At 36.2% G+C, this 23,569-nt stretch overlaps 1 protein-coding gene across 1 annotated transcript in view; it reads right to left on the minus strand.

Moving 5' to 3' along the window:
• The window catches only part of sort1a (sortilin 1a), a 55,692-nt gene extending 33,634 nt beyond the window's left edge, over positions 1-22,058 (minus strand). The window contains exons 1-2 of the mRNA XM_056467898.1: positions 21,666-22,058; positions 1,646-1,705 (exon numbers count right to left, since the gene is read on the minus strand). Coding sequence (XP_056323873.1) covers positions 1,646-1,705; positions 21,666-21,923 — 318 coding nt within the window. The 5' untranslated portion in view covers positions 21,924-22,058. The remainder of the gene's footprint in view (positions 1-1,645; positions 1,706-21,665) is intronic.
• Between the last annotated feature and the right edge of the window lie 1,511 nt (positions 22,059-23,569).

Raw genomic sequence — 23,569 nt, forward strand, 5'->3', positions numbered from 1 at the left:
TTGGGATTAAAGGGATAGTTCACCTAAAAATTGTAATTACTTCATCATTTACTCTCCCGCATGTGGTTTTAAACCTTTATGAGTTGCTTCCTTCTGTTGAACACAACAGATGTATTGAGGGTTTGCACTTGTATATATATGTACACATATATACATATATGTCCCTGAAACGTGTGTGGGTCTGCGGGGCTGCAGCTGGATATTATTGAACATATTTGGTCATTTTTGACAGAGATGCTAATGGTCTAATCAAATTCATTGATCTATGCTAAGCTAAGCTAAAATTACTCCTGCCAGACACGGAGATCAGCTGAATAGATTTAAAGGGCACCTATGGTAAAAAAAATCAACTTTTCAAGCTGTTTGGACAGACATATGTGCATGTATGGTGTATAGACTGTCATATTGGGGTGATATAAGCACACCCAGTGCTTTTTGTTTTCAATTTAACAACATAAAAAACGGTGGACCAATTGGAGCGGTTTTCAACATTAGGTAGGAGAGTGGTCCTCAGTTTGTTGATTCACGTCCGCCATTTTCAGCGTGAGTCGAAGCGATATCACTAAAGGAACACCCTTGCTCTATTTTTAGATGCAAGGCTCGTTGGGCTCAACACAAGAGCAATATTCTCCAAATTATCGCTCTAATCGGAATTATTGGTTGTATCTTTAGGTAGGTTTGCAAACATGTGTACTTCTCATCGAGTCTACCTTATACTTCAGTCGTTTGCATTTCTCGCGATCCCAGAAGCTCCCTGTGATCTTAACTAGCATGCGTTTTAGAATTCTAAACATAGGTTTCTCTCAGGGTACACTCAAGTCGACGGCTGGGTGCCGCGGACTGCTGCAGAAACCTATGTTTAGAACTCAAAATGCGTGGTGCGACGATTCGGGACACTTCATGTTTCTGCCGCGCCACAGAGAGTGTCTGGTGTGCCGTGTCGCCGTTTCGAGCGGCGCATCCGGTGCCTCAGTCAAAGTTAATTCAGTGTGCGTGGTTATTAGTTTCTGTGTACAAGCTCGGCACTTGAAACTAGCACACAGTTGGCTGTAAAACTGTACAAAGACACAAATGATTTTGTGCTCTCTGCTTGGTCTGTGTCCGAGTCGTACATGTACGACTGAATGGTGATCCTCTCACTCAAGCTCCTTCTCGCAGTCTGCCTGTCAGACTCTGTTGCAAACGCAGAGCGGGTGAGCTCATGGCCCCGCCCCCTTGTTACGTTGGCGGGAAGCCGAAACTAATTTACATGTGAAGCAACACACCCATAAATCAGCGAACTGTGGACACGCCCCTAACATGACACTGTTCAACACATTATATTTTAAAAATCTGAATTGTGTTTTAAACTGAACCTAAACTGGCACACTCAGAAGAACCATAATATTAATATTAAATCATAAAAGAGGTAAACTATGGGCCCTTTAAAACTGCTATAACTATATAAATATATAAGTGTTTAATTCTAGGTTTGTAAAATAAGCCAATATAGTTGTAAAATAAGCCAATTTCCAAAATAAAGGATTATTATGCATTCAATTTAATAAATACACCAAATTGCACAGAAATACCAACATCCCCAACAGCATTTAAAACTATATGTTTTTTCATGCTTTGCTTCTGTATTGGTCAAAATTTAACTCACCCCTGTTCCATCTCCAACCCAGGCCAGAGACACCGAACCACTCAGGTCATTGAAGTTATGCTGAAACAGAGACATAGAGACATCATGAAAACCTTAATACTGACAATAAATACTGTAATGAATGTTCTCCAGATTGATAATCCCTGACGTTTTCTCTCCAAAAATAAACTCAAATACATAGTTTTCATGAACATCGCTGCAATTGGACTCTAAAGCGTCTTTATTCTAATTTTGTCCTGTCTCGGTCTAATGTAGGTTTGTTTTCAGAGCGCTGCTGTGGTGAAACTGAACACCACTGGCTGTTTTACCGTAGTCCGCAGGGATGAGATTGCAGGCTGGAATCAGACTAAAAATATAAAACAAGAAAATATAATAATAATGACTGAGCACAGGCATCCAAACCACAGCTTAACATAGCTAAAAAGAAAGAAACATGCAGTACAGGACAGAAAGTAGTCACACAAACACAACAAAAAAGCTAATATGAGGTAAAAGTACTTCTCACGAATTCTAATCCTTTGAACAAAATAAGATGACATCTATTAATGACTATAATACTGGCTGGATTTCTCTTCTATTAAAGTCAAGTCAACATTAGATTTGAAAAGAACTCTCCGTTTAAAATGTTTAACACATATTTTTGCTTTGATGACAATATATTTCTGTTTAACTAGGCCCAAGCAAGAATATTAGTTCAACTTCATACTGTTAAATACAAACTTAATACAAGCATTTAATAAATTATTTAGATTTTTATTATTTATTTTAATTATTTGGCACTAATTTGTACTAAACATGGAAAACTTTCTATGCGTTTTGGCCGTTCATTTACATGACAAAGAAATTTTAAGGGGGAAAACTGGTTTTAAAGTGCGCATTTTTAAAAACATTGTGTAACATTGTGTATGCATATGCTGGCTGTTTCTCAATATGCGTTCTTCAGCGTTCTTGCATCCTCCAAAGTTACAAACCGAAGCCAAAGTTCAGTTCCAAAACTCAAGACTGCAAGAACGGAGGATGCGTGAAAGTTCCCGGATGTGTTCTTGAGGATGCATCGAATGCTGACTTGAGTGCAAATCTCACTCGAGAAGTTCCATAAGTCATTGCTGCAGATTAAAGGAGGTGGGAAGTGCAGCATTCTATACCTGTTTATTATTTAAGTTCAGAGATAGAACTTATTTATCTCAGGAGTTTCTCTAAATGAAACGGTGGATATAAACGTCACCATAAAAATCTTAATAAAGGCATAAACACATTAAGGGTGTTTATTTGCTGAAATTCATATTAAAATTGCTTTTATTTGTATTGTGCAAAGTATATTTGTAAGGTTTTTGTGCATGTTATATATAATGGAAAACAATAAATCATTGTATGAATGCTGTAATGTTTACATAATTTTCCATTAAAAATACAAGAAGGTCATGTGATCATCAGGAAGAACGCAGCATCTCATTTCTCACAGGACTCGTTCTGTGTTCTCGCGGTCTCCCGAGTTCGTTCTTTCGAGGTGACCTGGCGATCTGAGTACGCAAGTGCATTCTCTGCGTTCTTGGAATTGAGAAACAGCCAATGTGTTCAGTTTAAAGACAACCAAAACAACAATGACAGACTACAGGTTCACATGTATATAGAAATACAGAATTTCTTTACAAAGTGAGATTGCCACCTACTGGCTTGGCATAAAAAAAACTGAATCTTAATAGTTTTCTCAGATCTGAATAAATGAGGACATTTTCTGATTCAGCCCGATCTCATGAGGAAATGTAACAGTTTAACGTTTTGTCAGAAAAGTGGCTAATTCATTCAAATCTACAATTGAATTAATATGAAAACATAACATTTTTAAAAGGAGGCGTGACTCCAAACTCCACCCCTAACCTTAGGCCTCATTGGGAGATGAACAAATACAAACATATCCGAATGAGATCATACAAATGAATATGATCCAGCCACTGAATCAATAAGCTACGAATTGCTAAGAAATTACATTATTATATATATTTTTTTAGAGGTTTTCATTTTTTATTGGGATAGGACAGCGGTGGACAGATAGGAAAGCATTGGGAGAAGAGAGAAGGAATAGATCGGCATAGGACCTCAAGCCGGGAATCGAACTTGGGTCGCCGTGAGCACCATGGTACTATAGTTCAGTGCACTCAATCACTAGGCTATCGGCGCTGGCAATTACATTATTTTCAACAATCACAATATTGTAGCAAACACATTAAATCATTGTCGGTGCGATAGACTAGTACAGGGCTTTTCAATTGCCGTCAAATTGGCCCTCCAAATAGTGTGACCAAGACATCCAAAATAAATTTAGTTCAGTCGAAAAACGGCCGCTATAGTTATGAAGTGGCGTGCATCTGTTTAGTACAGCACAAGCTACAGTTAAAGGCTGCGCAGAGAGCGAGTCACCTGACATTAAGCGAGTGGCGCAAGCAGATATGTTTGTAAAAAAGACCTTTTGTACAATGCACTGATATCATTAATAGAGATGCAATGATTAGCCGATTTCACTATTAACACCGCTTTTATTCATTAAAGGTTTCTTAATGCCGCATTTCTGTTGCATGGAAAAAAGCTGCAGCAACCAAAGTTATGCCAATACGCAGGCACATTGGATTAACTATAGCAGCAAGCCACTGACATATTGCGTCTTTTCCGCAGGCAAGTACATTATTTCCAATGGAGGCGTGCGCATATTGGGAGCGGTGCGCGCACAGCTGGCAAGTGGACCAACGCACTTGTGCCCTGCAGGTGCACACAATAGAAATTCTCATGCTGTAGCTGTGAGAGTTGTGCGTTGCTTTTAGTGCAATGTAAACAAAAGATATGCCAGACGAATTATTACAAATTATTAAAATTATTATGCATGTATGAACGCAGATAATAACAACAGTTCATTTAAATTCTTAGCTAATATATAGCTTAAATTAACATTAGACATATACTATTTTTAATTATTCTTATTTTCATTTATTTATTCATTGTTCTGTCATTTATTTTTATTGTAAAATTATCACTCATGTTTAAATCTAAAACTTTTTCATTTATAAGTCTAAAGAGAGAAATGGACTATTGTTTGTTTTTTACTCATATTTTGTGCTGTATTTGGTTACTGAGCAGCAATAGAAAACAGTTTAAAATATACGCAGTTTTCTTGTGATTTTCTAAACTAGTAGTGTTTTAATTTTTAATAAATGCATAATAATGGTGATAACTGTGAAACCATGATTATTCTTCAGACTTTATAATCGTACAACCAAAATCTATAAATCGCTGCATCCCTAATTGTTACGCAGTTTAAAACAACACATGAATGTGTCTGAATGTAGAAGAAGCCTACTTAAGCAATACACTGATTTTGTGCCTCGAAATACAACATTTGCATAAAAAACCCACATTTGTAAAACCCACGTTTGTAAAAAAAGCCACATTGTACAATGCCGTGGTGTTATGTAGTTTTAAAATACAACATATTACCATTTTAATGTAGAAAAAGTCAACGTGGATGTCTTTATGAGCACAAATACAGCACATGGGCTCTTATATGCTGTTGTGTCATCACTTATATTGCAAGTCGTATCTCTCCAGCCACTCGATTTGAATGCTTTTCATTAACTGGCCTCCATGACAAACTAGTTGAATAGCCCTGGCCTAGCGGTTAGTGCACCGACATACAGTTGAAGTCAGAATTATTAGCCCCCCTGTTTATTTTTCCTCTCCAATTTCTGTTTAACAGAGCAAAGATTTTTTTTTTTCAACACCTCTATAATCATAATAGTTTTAATCTCATCTCTAATAACTGATTTATTTTATCTTTGCCATGATGACAGTAAATAATATTTGACTAGATATTTTTCAAGACACTTCTATACAGCTTAACGTGACATTTAAAGGCTTAACTAGGTTAATTAGGTTAACTAGGCAGGTTAGGGTAATTAGGCAAGTTATTGTATAACGATGGTTTGTTCTGTAGACCAGTGTTTCCCAACCCTGTTCCTGAAGGCACACCAACAGTACACATTTTCAACCTCTCCCTAATCAAACACACCTGAATCAACTTATCATAACATCAGAAGAGACTCCAACACCTGAAGTTAATGGGTCAGAAAAGGGAGACATCCAAAATATGTACTGTTGGTGTGTCTCCAGGAACAGGGTTGGGAAACACTGCTGTAGATAATCGAATAAAAAATAGCTTAAAGGGGCTAATAATTTTGACCTTAACAGGGTTTTAAAAAAAAATTTAAATTACTTTTATTCTAGCCAAAATAAAACAAATAAGACTTTCTCCAGAAGAAAATATATTATTAGACATGCTGTGAAAATTTCCTTGCTCTGTTAAACATCATTTGGGAAATATTTAAAAAAAAGAATAAAAACGGGCGGGCTAATAATTCTGACTTCAACTGTGTAACGCAGCAGTGCTCCTGTTGTCCCGAGTTCGAATCCCGGCTCGTGGACCTTTCCCTAACCTATCCCCCGCCCTCTCTCCCACTTCACTTCCTGTCATTCTACTGTCATTCTAAATAAATCTTTACAAAAAGCACACACACACACACATTAAATAGCATTACATTATATTAAAAAACGGACAAATTAAAGAGACCTTTTAGGATTCCAAACTAACCAACAACTAGACAAAAATAAATAAATAAATAAATAAATAAAACAATGAAATGAATGTTAAAGATACAAGTAAAACTATTCAGATAATCTAATAAGACACACTCATGCAAACAAACAGATGAACTGTGCTTAATCAGAACAATCCTGGTGATTCTAGGAAGAAAAACACAAGTGCTGGGATTTATTTTTCCACAGGGAAGCGGAACCATGTAGCGACATGCACGCAGAAACCACTGCTGATGCGACAGATGGCTGCGTGTGTGTGTGTGAGGGCGCATTTAAGAGGACGGGCCCGCTGTCAGTCGAGTGTGTAACCTCCCTTTCAGTTTCATTCGCTGGAATGCGAGACCCAGATGGTTTGTGTGCGCGCATGTGTGTGTGTGTGAAGAACAGAGCGAGTGCCCCACATTTTCATCTGCCTCACACACTGAGAACAAGAGAGCGACTGATGTCCAAGAGATTGTGGGAGAGAAAAGGAGGGAAAAGAATAAAGGCACTCTGAACACACACGCACACACGCACGCACGCACACACACACACACACACACACACACACACACACACACACACACACACACACGCTCTTTTCCAAAAGCTAGTGAGCTGCTTGGCTACTTGCTTCATTACTACATAGGCATCTGAATCTGATATGGATCCTCATAACTTGCACCATCATCTACATCGTTTCCATCCTGGTATTTTATGTGCAGTTTTACAGGGCCTTATGAAATCCATGTGACTTTTTTCACCATTTTATTTTTCCCATTTAAATTTTTTGTCATGAAACAAAACCACAAATGTTTTAGCTCAACGCCTTCCTCAGTGTGTGAAAAGTCTTTAGTAAGGCGTTAAGCTGAAACATTTGTGGTTTTTTTACCCTAAAAATTTTTTATGATGTCAGCAATAAAGGCTATTTTCATGGCAAAAACATTTCAATAATAAATATACAATAAAAAAAAAAATTAATAAAAAAAATCAACAAACAAATAAACACATAAATTAAATACAATTTTTAGCGCTAATACTTGTTAAAAATTATAAAATATTTCCTGGTGTAACTTTGCTAAAAATGTCCTTAAGAGAGTTCATTTCATAAAAAAAGTCTTCTGGAATCATTTAAAGTCCAGTAAAATGTGTTTTACTATAAGCAGTGGTGTAAAGCGACAAATTACAAGTACTCAAATGACTGTAATTGAGTAGTTTTTCTCAGAAATTGTAGTTTATCAAATAGTTTTATAAATGTGTACTTTTACTTTCCCTTGAGTACATTTTTAGTGCTGTGTTGGTACTTTTACCCCATTACTTTCCTGCAGTCACTACTTTATTTTTTCTTGTCTTTGGGGATTAGAAAAATCAGTACTGCAATTCCTGTCCAATCAAATCGCACATAGAAGGTAAATAATGCAATAATGCATCATAAAGAACTACCTCAAGACATGGGCTTAGATTTAAGATTGCAGCAAACTATTTGGAAGCGTTAAGTGTCCAACATGTCCAAAATCTTTACAGGCAATTACCCCGAGACTGTTTAGATGCATGTCACTGATGAGATGACGGACGTTTACTGTATGATGTCCAAAATGGCCTTAAACACCCATAAGACGTCAACATGATGTCAGATTGACATTGTACCCACACGTCGTGGGGACGTCGCATTTTGTTTGAAAATGAAAATCAGGTGGACGTCAGAACTCAAGATCAGGCCAACGTCAATGTCTAATGTCCAACCTAAAAATCAACCAAATATCAACGTCTAATGATGTTACAGCTTGACTTTGTGTGGATGTTACCACTATGACGTCTATCAGATGTTAGACAAACTTATTTACATTATGTGATGGTTTTTATAGGTTGTTTACATTTTAAGACAAAAAACAAAAACAATTTTTCACAAAGCCGAACTCTAGCTTGGCTCTATAAAATTCTTTCTGTGAGCCAATCAGCATTTTTAATGCACGCACGAGGACCAATCAGAATCAGCTTTCTTTGTCATTCCGCCAGATTGCTTCATTGACAGCGAGAAAGACTAGAAAGACAAAATCAAGCGGCTAAATAATGCCGCACCAAGCAAATTTAGAAGCATTTTTTTACATTAAGATGAAATGTTACATTTTACATTGTTGAAAAAATGAATATTAAAAAAAATATATAAAATGTAAAATATTTGTATTTGTGCATATATAATCAGTTCAGTGTTTATTAAACTCATTTGCTCATTGTCTGTTTTCTTTTAAAGTCTTTAAATTTGATATTAAGCCTTGAAGGGCAAATAATTTAATTCATGGGGCATATAATTAAATAAATATAATTTAATAATTTATATAAAGCATAACATGTTATAAATATTAACATATTATTTAGACAAAACTAACATCTGCACTGGACAAAATATTTAGCACAGTCTTAATTTGAACAAGAAAAAACTATTCATCCTAAAACATGATATAAATGTTGTAGGAAGCAAAAATGTTACTTTCTCAAGCATCAACATATTGTTACAACACCAAATTACATATTTTTGATTGCAATTGTTGAAAAGTATTGCTTCAATAAAAGATCTGCAAGACAGAACCTTATAATTCCAAGCGGAAAATGACTTTTCAGAATTAGAAGGTTCTATCTGCATCTGCCCTGTTTTATTTACACCAATTTGCAATTTTAAGAGAATTTTGATAATTTACATTTAGAGTCTCGGTCATGTTAATGTATGAAAGAGAACTGTTACATGCATATTGTTTGCTATATGGAATGCCAAAACTTTGAAGCTCAATATCTCAAAATCATATAGAACGAAGATAGAACCTTTGAAATACTTAAAAAGCAATTTACATATATATTTTTTACTACAATAGATTGAGAATCGCAATTTATATAATAAAAAACGAATAATATAACACAAAAATACCAATAAAAAAATTAAATGGATGGATGGATGGGCAGGCAGACAGATAGATGGGATAGTGGGTTTCCTCCGGGTGCTCCGGTTTACCCAACAGTCCAAAGTCATGCGGTATAGGTAAATTAAATAAACTAAATTGTCCATAGTGTATGTGTGTGAAAGCGAGACTGTATTAGTGTTTCCTAGTGCTGAGTTGCAGCTGAAAGGGCATCCGCTGCGTAAAACATATGTTGAAATAGTTGGCAGTTCATTCTGTTGTGGCAATCCCTGATAAATAAAGGGACTAAGCCAAAAAGAAAATGAAAAATAATGATAATAACAGTAGTAGTACTACTACTACTACTACTACTACTACTACTACTAATAATAATAATAATAATAATAATAATAATAATAAGTGGAACAAATTCAAATAAAAGTTAAGTAAAATGTGTAACTGTACAACAGAAAATGTTTAATTATATTAAAATAAATTGTCAATGACGTCTCAAAATGTTGCCTGTGTTGTGATTTATATTAGGGCTGCACAGTATATCGTTTCAGCATCGATATCACAATGTGATCATTAGTAATAATCACATCACAAGCATACGCAATGTTGAGTCTGGATTATAATTAATCATTTAGCAAGTGTGTCACTGTACACCTGAACACAGTTTGGCTCATCGGAAAACAATCAAACGCTGTTTATTTAATTGGTATCTCTTTCTTTATTGAATCTTATCACTTGTAGATTGTTTTTTATGCAAATACACTCTCATACAGAATCTAAAATGATCAATTCTTTCCAAATAGGTACATCTGTTGAAATTGTATTCATATATATATATATATATATATATATATATATATATATAGCAGAATCAAAAAAATTTGCAAAGTTAGATTTTTCCAATATCGTGCAGCCCTAATTTATATGTTGGAAAAAATATATTCCACTAACCAGAAGTGAAATAAACAACAGAAAAAACCTTCTGATTTGGGGGAGTGACACCCCATCCGTTCCGGACTCATGTTGAGTTTCTGATCTGCTATTCTACAGTCCATATGGCCATGTTTGTCTAAGGAGGCCTCTGTCATACTCCCTTCTACAGGCCACATTCTCCTGCATTTCTGTAATTCCACCCAAACCTCTGGGGATCAATGACCGTGCCACAAAATACCCCATTTCTCACTCCAGCCCAGTGATGATATCGCCTTGTAATTTCTGTACATTTTTTCCTTTAATGCGAAACACTGCATGCGAAAACACAGATTTTTTTTATGCACCTGCCAATTTTTGCCTTTCCATAAAGTGTTTTTTTAGTAGCAATAATATACAAAACACACTGTCAAGTGTTCCTTTTGTCACATTTGATCAATTTGTCTCTATAGAAATCAATTATAATTGATATTTTTAAAGGTTGTTTCACTCAAAATTTGCTTATTTTCCTCCTGATCTGAGCCATAAATCTCATACACAAAGCATCACAGTTTTACTCTGTTATATTACTACATTCTGAAGGCTTTTATGGAGAAATATGTTCAAATATAACTTGCCTTATGATGTACATATTTATATAACATCTATTTGTTTATATATGTTATTTTATATGTTATTATTTATATTATTTCAGTTTTAAATTTTAGTTTATTAATAGTTGATAACATTTCTGAATTTGTAGAATGATAAAAAGAAATGTGAAAATATTTAAATATTATTTAATCTAATATTAAATATCTAATATTAAGATTTTTTCATTAGTTCATTTTCTTTGACTTAGTCCCTTTATCAGGGGTCGCCACAGCGGAATGTAGCACCAACCTATCCAGCACCTGTTTCACGCAATGCATGCCTTTTCAGCCGCAACCCATCACTGGGAAACACCCATCCACACTAAAATCACACACATACACTACAGCCAATTTAGCTTACCCAATTTACCTATACTACATGTCTTTGGACTTGTGGGGGAAAACGAAGCACCCGGAGGAAACCCACGCGAACATGGGGAGAACATGCAAACTCCACACAGAAATGCCAACTGACTCAGCCAAGGCTCGAACCAGCGATCTTCTTGCTGTGAGGCGATTGTGCTACCCATTAGAATTTATTATAATACTAATTTTAATATTTAATCTAATATTTAAAAAAAAATACAAATTAAATAAAAAAAAATTATTGACATTTTTTTATGTGGAAGCAATGTATGCAAATTAGAGCAAGTTGATCAAATAATGACTCATTTGCATATTTAAAGTAAATATATTTAAAAAAAAAACAGGAATACAATACAAATTGTATGAATTTCTTAAAATCTATGAATCAATCACCTGTGGAAGTATGCTGATAACCACTTGTTATTTTTTTTACGCTATTCACCAGCGGTATCTAGCCTTAAAGTCCATGTCAAATCAAAATTTACAAAGTTTATATTGCTAACACAGATTGTTAAACAGAAAAATCCTCTGAGTAAAATTTACTCAGGTTAGATAGTAGTTGGTCCCTTTCTAAATTGAGCTAAAGTTACTCAAGTTAATTAATTAATGTAATATTTATTTATTGCCACATCAGCAACTTAAGGCTATTTTACTAAAGCTAATGAGACAATGAAAGGATTAATTAGGTGGTGATTGAGCACTGATGATGAATACCTGCTGTTTGTAAGCAGAAACAGAGAAGAGAAACACAAAACTACAACTGACTTCAGTCAGCTAAAATATAATATATTGAACTTCTCAAAATCTCAGCAGAGGTTCATTAAGCAACTCGACAAATGGCAGCTTTACTTATCAACCTGTTTGCCCTTATTTAAAGAGGGACCAAATACTCTCTAAACGGAGTAATTTTACTCAGGGGATTTTGTTGTGTAATCATTGGGTGAATAATTAAAACTTTTGTTTTGGTAATTTTCAAATTCTGACTATTAGCTTTGCGTTTGGAGTGGTGGTCCTTCTATGATGACATCAGTTTGAAGCTTCAACCAAAATATTCTTAACCACGCCCCTTTTACAGTTAGTTTGCTACAAGGGAATGATGCTAAAAAAGAAGGCCCCACCCCCTACTTAATATTCTGTTTCAGTTGGAAGTACATCAACACACTGAAATAAAAGTCTCAGCAACTTCCGGTTCACATGGAGTTTAAAATTGCACGTAGTGTTGTCACGATACTGGAATTTGGTACCATTCGATACTGAAATTTTAAAAACATCTATTTCCCACAAACATTTAAGCACTGTTGAGCTTGTTCTTAAAAAGTGCTGATTTGCCATTATATTCATGTGCTAAACAGAAATGAAATGGGTGTAACCACAGATAGAGGGACACTGGAGCATTTTACCGATTCATCAGCGGGTGACTCGTATGTCAGCTTATGAACAAACCAGCTGATTGATGTGACTTTGAAACGCTGTCTGTGTTTAAACTCGGTGAATCGATGACCTTCACAGCCAATCACAGTCATTTCTGTTGAGCATGTGAACACAATGGCAAATCAGTGGTGTTTAAGAACGTGCTCAACAGTGCTCAAATGTGAGCAGGAAATGGATGTTTTTAAAATTTCAGTACCGACCAATACCGAAGTCCAGTATCAAACGTAACGTCCAGTGAAGCAAAAGAACCACAGCATTTTTGAAACTCCCCTACATCCAGGCCCAATGGAAATTTGCACTCTCACAATCCAAAATGTGAACTAAAGTTTCCATGTTCCCAACCTCAGCCAGCGTGGTTCTGATGCACGGTTCCTCAGAACAGAGTCTGAATAGTTCATGTGTTTCCAGAAGAGCAAGAAGTGCTGGTCTGAAACACCTGCACAAACTCGCTGTGATTCTGAATAATGGCCGCCGCTTCATTCCTTGCCATATTTAAACCAGAAGGAAAGAAACACACTGACATCCTGGTCCTGGCCAACAAAAGCCAGCCTGCCAAGAATGGCCAGCAGCATGCCAACAAGTGCTCTTAAACAGAGGATTAAAGAGCAATGAGGGGACATTGTGAGGATGAAGCTTTTCTTCAGTTTGGAGAAATGAACACATCATGAATGACTCAAAGACTCAACAAACTCTGGCTCCGAACACAGTCCAGTACTCTAATTATAGACGATATCTTCATTTCAAATATACAATATACTAATTCTAAATAAACCAAAAGTGATTTAGAAAGCAAAAATACATATGTAGAATCAATTTTAATTCTGTATACAGCATGTGTGCTGCTATTGTTGTTGTTGTTATTATTATTATAGGAACAAAATAACAGGACCCGACCACGCTACAACCTCAAAATATACAATTCTGAGCGTGACTCACACAGGTGAGTGAGCTTGACAAACCACCGGTTGAAAATCTCTGTCACTTTAACCGACACTTGCACCAGACACGTTCTAACAATTACTCCTTACTGCAAAATAAAAAATAAATAAATTAAAAAAACACTCCCCCTCTTAACTCTAGCACTCAATGTCAGTGCAATAGCCTTGTGGTTGGCGCTGACATATGGTGCAGTATCACTTCAGGGCGTCCCGAGTTCGAATCCTGGCTCGTGGACATTTCCCGTCCCTACCCCCTCTCCCTCTTCACTTCCTGTCTGTAAAGCTGTCCCATCCACTTAATAAAGGCAAAAAGGCCAAAAAAAATAAATAAATCTAAAAATATAAGTCAAGAAAAAAAAGAAAGAAAAAAATGGTCGGAGTATGTGAGTGTGTCCCACCAGTCCTACCAGTGTCCCACCAGACTATATACAGCCACATCGCACTGCTATTCATGTGATACTGCATTTATACAACAGTTCGATGGCATAATAGTGCATGTATAAAAAGAAAATCAAACACAGAGAGTCTAAAAACCCTTTTGTAATAGGAACTACTTTCTTCCGCCATTCATTCATATCTGCAGCTGATGTCAGAACAGCAAAAGCCATTGCTCATTCACCAACGTCACTTTAGAGCTAGTATTTGAATGAAATGCCATCAGTCTATAGAGATTTCCCAGTATTTCTCTGCTGCAATGGGGAGATCACAATAATTAACCCAAACAAAAAACAACACAAACACTAATAGATTATTGTTGTGTTTGCGATAAGGTAAATTGCTAAACACATGTGGGCATTTCTTCCTTCTTTCTTTTTACTGAACTGCAGTAACGAAACCAGACAGAACTGTTGTGCATTTATATATACTGCACAGAAATGTAAAGTTTCGGGGATCTAAAAACCCCAACAAAATTAAGACCCACAGACCTAAATGTAGTCACTTACTTCAGGTATGTCAAAATTCTCTGCCATGCGGGAACCAAGAACGCCTGTCCTGTCTGTACTGCACACTTGAGATGAATTGGCCAAGTATTTGCGTCAGTGTTTGTGTGTATCTGAGTTTGTGTTTGGCCTTAGGCAGTGCTGCAATTTTGCTCCACAATCCTGCTCAATTGTGTGGTCAGAATCAGACTCAGTCAATCCATTACAAGGCTTAGAAATTGGCCACAGGTCAGCAGTGGATTGCTATGGTCTGTTTTCACAAAGTTCATTGATACAATCAACCGATGGCTCAGTGAGGATATTTGGAGCAAAAATCCATCCTACAGGGAGAAGAGAGCCGGAGAATATTAAACCCTGTCTGCTCTGCTAAGACTCAGATATCCTCCTAGAAAACTTCCAGAACAATCACACGCCAGACAGACATTTCTAAGAGAAATGTCTATCTGTATAATCAAAATACTAGTGAAAAATGTATAGGAACAATTACAGACTTAACACTTCCAATGTCAAAATCCTTGGTACGTCATTTGTGCCAGTTTTCTGGCATCCCAAAAACTGGCACAGTCCTAAAAGTGTCATCAATGCCTTTTTTTATTTTTTTAAATTTTGTTCTGTTCTGAGGTCTACTTATAATGTTATTAAGATAAAAAAAAAACACTGTGATTTTAAAGTAATACTGCATTTTCTGTCCTGTTTTGACTCTTTGAATTGGTGCGGTGTATTGTAGAATCTGAAGTAAACGCCCACTGCTGTGATTGGCTGATAGTTTTTCAGTTTCAAAAGTAAAAAAAAAACAGCTGTGTGTTTACTGATGTAAACTTCCGTATTTTTGTTTGACAGCCTACATACACCCTTAATAGATGGAAGCTGCTGTGATTCAAGTTAAAAAAAAAACATTAACACTCAGTACATATCAATCTGTAATAACAGAAAAGCAACAGTGATTATAGTACTGTAATACAAACAGTTACTCACACTCAAATACAATCCACTTGTTAAGTCGTGAGGTGTGGAATACTGTTTTCAGGTCCAAGCCGCAATAGAAATTATTCGTTTATGACCCCATTTTTTAGTCATACACTGTAAAAAACAAATCCGTAAAATTTACGAAAAAATAAATACAAAAATTAAAAAAAAAAAAAAAAATTTTTTAAATTAAAAAAATTAAAAAAAAATCGGCAGCTGTGGTTGCCACTGTTCAAAATACAGTACAAACCGTAAAAGTAATTTCTAATGTTTACAGTAAAACACCGTATTTCATTAATTTATAGATGTAATATGTCTGTATTTTGAATTACCAAAATGTCTACATCTTTTTTTACACAGTTAGACACGTTAACACAGCCAAATGCAAGTGGTGATGAGAAAGTAACATAATGAACCAATGCTCATTGTTGGTCAACATTAGATGTAACATAAATCTCTAATGTACATAACTGATGCTGAGCAAGGCAGAAGTTACGTGGCTGTAGGCGCCATTATGAAATAAGTAAATGAATATTAAATGGTTTTGATCTAGGGCTGGCCTAAAATCTAAACCTTGATTAAACATTTTAACTTGATTACAACTAATGAACAATTATTATTTTTTTTTTTTTGCCCTCATAGTTCACTGACAAGTTTTATATGCCGTCTAAAGGCATCTCTGGCGCAGCTTCCAATCATCGTCACTGTAGTGCAAAGTAAGGCTCAAGAATAAGTCCATCATCCTACTTGACCAGAGATCAGAAGTGGCTGCAAAGTGGCCGCATGAGTGGAAATCAGCCTCAGCCTATTACAGAGTGGGGTCACGTGACACATAAGGAAAGTAATTGAAAAAATTGTCTTGGAAAAATTATAGGCTCTGAATGTCGATTTCAATGACTATGTAATTCAAAGTCACGGATGAGAGTGAGGACCGGGGCGGGGGCTGTTCTGCAGCCCTAGGCGGCCGCCTAGGTCATCTCTATGAACGCGTCGGCCCTGCTTATATGTCAAAAGAGCAAAGAAATATTAATTTCTCAGTTCATGAGCCCTTTAAAAATCCTTTACATTCCACAAAAAGGTTATTTAGAGAGGATAATGTTTGTTACGTGTAATGCTCTTCTAGGAAATGTTCTCAGAAAAGTCCTTGGAGAAAACTTTCACAACAACTTTATTTAGGACCTTATTTTTTTAAACAGTAGAGGGAGAAAAACCTGGACATCTCTACTTCTTGTTAAACTTGTAAACAGTCTTTTGAACCCCAAGTCTGGCCAAGAGAAGCTTTAGACTCGATCCAAATGGCTTCACAGTCTGAAGACCAACAACAAACATGACTTCATCTCTAGACGGTGGGAAAAAAAAAGAATTTGGGTTTAATAAGAGACGCGTCTCAAATAGAAGTGCTATTTAGACAGGTGGGTAAACGCTACCATGTGAACCGAAAACATGCACAAGAATATCCTGGAATCAAAAACTTAAAGTGTGTTTTCCTAACTGAAATGGGTAAGAGGTCAGCGTTTCGTTAGATGGAGCCGTGTTTGTGTTTTTCTTGGACTCGCATAAATAACTCCCCACTGGCACAACTTGGATTTAAACATCCAGAGTGGCCGGAGTCTTAAAAAGTGCATCCCAAAACACTCAAAGCTCTCCAAACATGCGTACCGTCATAAGTTCATGCCGAATTCATTTGAAGAATCGATGGGCAGTTGTTAAAAAGACTTTATTGTGAACTCGTAAAGTTTCTAATTGCTCTGGCAGATCATAAATTCCATCAAGCAAAAAGACGATCAGCAGCCAGTTTTCACATCGACCGACCACAGATTTCTTGCGCAACATTGTGGTTGCTTCGTTTGTACATTTTGGACTGAAACACAGCTGAATTATTACCTTAAACTAACCACCAAAATCATCCTAATAACTGTCACAATGGCTTACTGACAGCTAATTAATCTAATAGCTAATTATTAATTATATTTTATTCATAAGTGTAGCCGACAAATCTGCAGCAACTGCGTAATGCTATCATGTCAATATGAACCAAAATCTCTGAGGAATATTTCAAGTACCTTGTTGAATCTACGCCACGAAGGATTAAGGCGGTTCTGAAGGTAAAAGGGGGGTACAACTTGGTACTAGTAAGGTGTACTAGTAATAAATTGGCCAGTGAGTGTACGTATATTCTGAAGGCTTTTAAGGAGGTATATGTTCAAATATAATTTGCCTTATGATATCCATAGCTATATAAAATCTATTTGTTTCTATATGTTATTTTATTTTGGCTTTTATATTTTAGTTTATTAACAGTTGATTAGGGTGGCACAGTGGCTTAGTGGTTAGCACTGTCGCCTCACAGGAAGAAAGTCGCTGATTCGAGCCCTGGTTCCAACCCGGTACTAGCACAGCTGTTGAGAGTGAGTGTATATGTTAAAAATAATATACTCAGAAATAACTAACAGAAAAAAATACTGCAAGGCCATTATTATTTTTTTTTGTACCAAAATTCACATAATGCAAGACCCAGACAACATATGATTTCTATAAAAAATAAAATAAAAAAATAAAAAATTTTATTAAAAAAATAAAATAAAATAAATCAATAAATCCACTTTGTTGAACTTTTCAACACCAAAAGTTGTCAGAGTAGAGATTAAGTCATTAAGTCGTTTTCATGTTAGCAGAGTAGCTGTATATAACCAAAGTAAGATTTATGAAAAAAATAACATGATTTTCTACAAATAAAGCATGAGCACACATTGCTTTGCATCGTATAAACACAACCAAGAATTAAAAATACACTGTGGACCACCCCTTTAAGTTTGACTTAAACTTAAAAAAACAAGAGAGTTATTAAGTCAAAATAGAACAAGAAAAACTATGGAAATAAATATGTATATTAGGGCTGCACAATGTATCATTTCATCAATGATATCGCAATGTGCAAATCTGCAATAGTCACGTCGCTGGATCTCAAGAGATCTCAAGTTAATTTAAACCATTTGGACACAAGACATTATGAAGTTTTCTGCTTTAACAATTCGATTAGATTCAATTGATTGAGTTTTATACGTTTATGAAGAAGTAAAAATATATAAATTATATAACATTGAGGAAAATTTTATAAATTATAAATTGATTAAAATAAGACACTGTTATTTTACATTTGATTATTCAATTTCTATATCTCAATACTGTTAGACTCCAGCAAAAAACAAAGTGTGAAGTCACATAATGCAATTCGAAAGCATAATTTACTTAAAAACCACCACAAATCACAAGCAACAATCAACCATCAATTAACAGATTATTTTTTCTAAAATTTACAGTACACACTCCACAAGCAAGCAGAAGATCCAAACAGGTGTTAAAACGCGCCTGGAACAGAATTCAGCAAGGCGATGTTTTTTAAGACGCAGCCTTCAAATACTTTTCCCACTGCTGTCAAGCCCGAAAGCCTTTTCCTGTTTCAGAAACATGTCTTTCTTGGAGGAAGCATTTCACTTCAGCAGTCATTTATGCTGGACGGAATGTAAGAGGATGAGAGCCAAAAACACTGGCCATAAAAGAACTGGCTCTGCTCGCTTAACAACAACAACAACAAGTCTTTCTCTATCAGCACTAAGTCTAAACTCATGACCGATCACTTTCCCTTAAATGTCAGTGTGTGTGTGTGTGCGTGTGGTGTATTAGGATAAATAGGGGATGCTTTTCATTGAACAGGACTGATATGACAGATATAGATTGGCATACATGTGGCTTATCGTTTCCCGATAATGCCTGCACACAGCGAGAGGTCATGGCGAATGCTGGTAAAATGTAATTGATGTGCTTGAGGGCGAGAGTTAGATAAGAGAGACATGGAGGGACGATGTGTGTTTACTGACTTCTTGAGGGTTGGTAATCAGTCATGGGCCACGGTAATGAATGAGTCTGACTGGATCTGGTTAAGCAGAATCACCTGACAGTGTGGCGTCTCCACATAAATGGAGGAGAAACTGATCACAGAGACATCATGAGGATGAATGCATTTGTTCTTTTGGCATAAAGATGAAATCTGTGGAATGCCTTAAAGGAACATCAAACAAAAAAATCTACAGCCTATCATCGAATAATGTGATGTAAAACAGCTGGAAAAAAAGTGCAGACATCATTTTGTATTGGAGTTTTGTATGCAAAGACCACTGTAATTTTGGAAAATGTTCAAATTCCATTGGTGTCATGAATGGTTGGAGTGCCAGTTTTCTGTGGCGTTCGGAAAACAAGTGGAAAAATAACATGTACTCGCCGAGAAAGGTGATGTCGGTGTATTATTAGGTAATCTCAGGGCTGAGGCCAGTGTATGATCTCATTTTTGTGAATTATGATTCTCAGAAATCAGGAAGAGATTCCAAGGAAGGATAAAAACTCTACTTTTAGAGGAAGGATGGAAAGAAACTACACTTTTAATTAAAGTGGTGGTCCACCATGATATCATATTTTAAACTTTAGTTGATGTAGCTGTGTGAACATAAACAACGTCTCTGAATGTAATATGGTCAAAGTTCAATGCAAAGGGAAATATTGGCCTTTACAGAGTTAGCTTAGCAAAGCCTACAGCGAATGAAGTTTGGGGACTACAAAAAAATACGTCCGGGCTAGTGAAATCACAAGGGCTTCCAGTTACGTGCATTCACCACGCGCACACACCCAGCACAGTGAAGGGGCGTGACCAGAAGTGTGTAATGTTATAGCAGAGAAAGCTAAAATGGTGTCCAAACACTGCTATTTCCACAGAGCTTATTTGGTTTTTGTATTTGGGCTTCTAAAAGACTTGACACAAAGAGAGAAGTACTTACAATTTAATTTATGTTCCAGAGAATTATAAAATATATTTAGCTAGCATTTGACAAAGGAGAGCTTGCAGAATCCTTTCCTAGTTCAGTGCTGGATTCGGCTAAAAACTCCTCCAACTGACGAAGCTGTGGATTGTGAGCCACAACCTGTAAGTGTTTTTATTTGTTAAAAGTTGATCAACTACAGGCATAGTTTCTAATGTTAATGGTATGTTGTAGCGAGGATGTAAACAAGGATCTTGACAATGGGAAATGCTATTTGGCACTACTAACAATTAAACAAATTCATATTTATCAGTCAAACCACTGTAAACGCCCACAGTGTCTCTCTATGCGGCTGCTGTCCGTGCGTTCTACATCTCAAATAACAAACTCGTAAAAGATATGAGAATGTTTCATATTACTTACACATGCTTATCCTGAATATATGTGAATGACACTTGTCAGATTTTATTTTAGAGAGCAGGTGGTGTGCTTTTCATTTTTCTGTCTGATTCAGGCAGCTAACACTGCTATCAGCTTCTCTGTTTACACAACACAAAAATTTGTAGAGGTGTGACGTGGAACCAATCCACGCAATCACAGCGCATTAAGTAAGCTGACCAATCAGAGCCTCTTGAGGGCGGGCCTTTCAACTAGGAAATATGACAGCCGTTTTCATGTTAGCAGAGTAGCTGTATATAATCAAAGTAAGATTTATGAAAAAAATAACATGATTTTCTACAAATGAAGCATGAGCACACATTGCTTTGCATCTTATAAACACAACCAAGCCTTAAAAATACACTGTGGACCACCCCTTTAAGTTAGACTTAATAAACTTAAAAAAAACAAGAGAGTTATAAAGTCAAAACAGAACAAGAAAAACTGGAAAAAAATATGTATATTAGGGCTGCAAAATGTATTGTTTGCAATTATCACGTCACTGGATCTCAAGAGATCGCAAGTTAATTTAAACCACAATGTATATACATCATTTAAACCACATATGTATATACATATACATTACATATATGCACACATACACACATATATACATACACGCATATATAAATGTGTGTGTGTGTAATATTATATTGTGATTATAAATAATAATATTGCAGCTTATTAGTATTTAGGGGCTGCAAAGTCCATTAAAATAGTTTCTTTAAATGTGGCATAACTTTTTTTAAACAATAAACTATTTTTACACTGCCATGTAAGTCGGTATATTCAGTAAATCATGGTAGTAATATATGATGTCACTCAAACAATAAAAATAAAACTGCAGCCTATTACACTTGTATTGTTGTTAGCTATGATCAAAAATGGACAGAAACATAATATCACAGAATAAAAACTAATAAAAAGCTAATAATAGTTCTCACCAAAAAATGTACAATGTTTTACTCCTAAAATAAATTACATAATATTTAACTATAAACTCTATCGTGGGTCTAACGAGGAAGAAATGTTTCGACCTACCGTGTGAGTGTCGTTTTGTAATGTAGATTGATAGCCGTGCAATGATTCACATTGATTCTGTGCGGATTCTTCACTTCTTTTCATCTTGCCATGGTCCTGCTGCTGTAAATCTCTCAGACTGAGCAGATTTCGTGATTTGTGACTCTTTAGAAACATGGTTTGCTCACTCCTCCAGGAGCTGCTGGGTCTCTCTTCAAAGTCCATGCAAAGAGCCACAGAGATTAATAACACCAAAACACAGCACAACACGGTGCTCATGGTTTCCGTTTGATGTGCACAAAAAATCTTCTGCCTAAATATCCATAAATAGCAGGTTTGCTGGTAATCGAACAGACCGTGCAGTGTTTATACTCTGACGCATGTCTGTAGAGCAGCCGCTGGTCCACTACTAAACTCACGGATTGTTCAAGATTAGGAGTAGGACGGAACCGTCCTTTTAACACGCCCATTTTCATGAATATTAATATAGTCGCGCTGAAGTTGCCTGGTGACCTTTTTAATGGCGGCGTCTTCGCTAATGAATATGAATTAGGCTATGACGTTTTCCAATGAACAATGCTTATACTTTAATATTGATTAGACAACATCGAAGTTACTCGGAAATTAACCAATGGGTAAGGCCAGCCGAGCATTCAACGCTGTAGAACTGGGTTAACCACCCCTTCCGTTTAACAACTACACTGTATAAAATGCTGGCTTCCACACAATTCCTTCATGTTGTCCGAACACAAATCAAGTTAACCTAACCATTGTAACAAATTTAAGTGAAGTGAACATAAAACAATTAAGTTGCCCCCTAAAAAACCTTAAGAATTGTGTAGTTTCAACTCATTTTAAATAAGTAGTTCGAACGAGCAGCAAAAGTCATCTTATGAGTGGTGTTTAACTTATTTGCTTAATATTTTAACATCACAATTGAACTTGTACTGCCTTAATGTTACTGTAAGGTTAATTATTGCACCTTATATCATCATAGCCATCATAATGAAAATATCTTTTAATAGAAAATTGGCATTATATTTATGTAGTAACCAGTGATGTAAGGTGACAAATTACAAATACTTACTGCAGTTGAATAGTTTTTCTCAGGAAATGTAATTTAATAAGTAGTTTTAAAAATGTGTACTTTTACTTTCCCTTCCCTACTGAAAAAAAAAACAGCTTAAACCAGCCTAGGTTGGTTGGCTGGTTTTAGCTGGTCGACCAGCCTGGTTTTAGAGGGGTTTTGGCCACTTCCAGGCTGATTTCCAGCCTGGTCTTAGCTGGTCAGGCTGGAAAATGACCAGCTAAAACCACCTTGACCAGCCTAGCCAGGCTGGGAGCCCAGCCAAAACCAGCTTTGTCCAGCTTAAACCAGGCTGGTTAAGCTGGTTTTAGCTGGTGATTTTCCAGCCTGACCAGCTAAGACCAGGCTGGAAATGGCAAAAACCCCTCTAAAACCAGGCTGGTCGAAAAGCTAAAACCAGTCAACCAGCTTAGGCTGGTTTAAGCAATTTTTTTCAGTAGGGTTAAGTACATTTTTAGTGCAGTATCAGTACTTTTTACTCCACTACTTTATTTTTCTTGTCTATGGGGACTGGCTAGGTAGTTTTGTGTTTCCTGTTCAATGAAATCGCAGAAGGGAAATCGCATCATAATGAACTACCTCAAAACATGGGCATTTTATAATTGTAGCAAACCGTTTGGAAGAAGATGTCCAAAATCTTTACACGAGACTGTTCAGATGCATGTCACTGAGGAGAAGATGAAGGATATTTACTGTATGATGACTGAAATAGGCATTAAACACCCAGCAGGTACAACGTCAACATGACGTCAGATTGATGTTATACCCCAACATCGTGGGATCTTGTTTGGAAATGAAAATCGGGTTAACATCAAAACCCAACTTCAGGCTGACGTCA

Source organism: Danio aesculapii, chromosome 11 (assembly GCF_903798145.1).
Source record: "Danio aesculapii chromosome 11, fDanAes4.1, whole genome shotgun sequence".
Taxonomy (NCBI): Eukaryota; Metazoa; Chordata; class Actinopteri; order Cypriniformes; family Danionidae; genus Danio; species Danio aesculapii.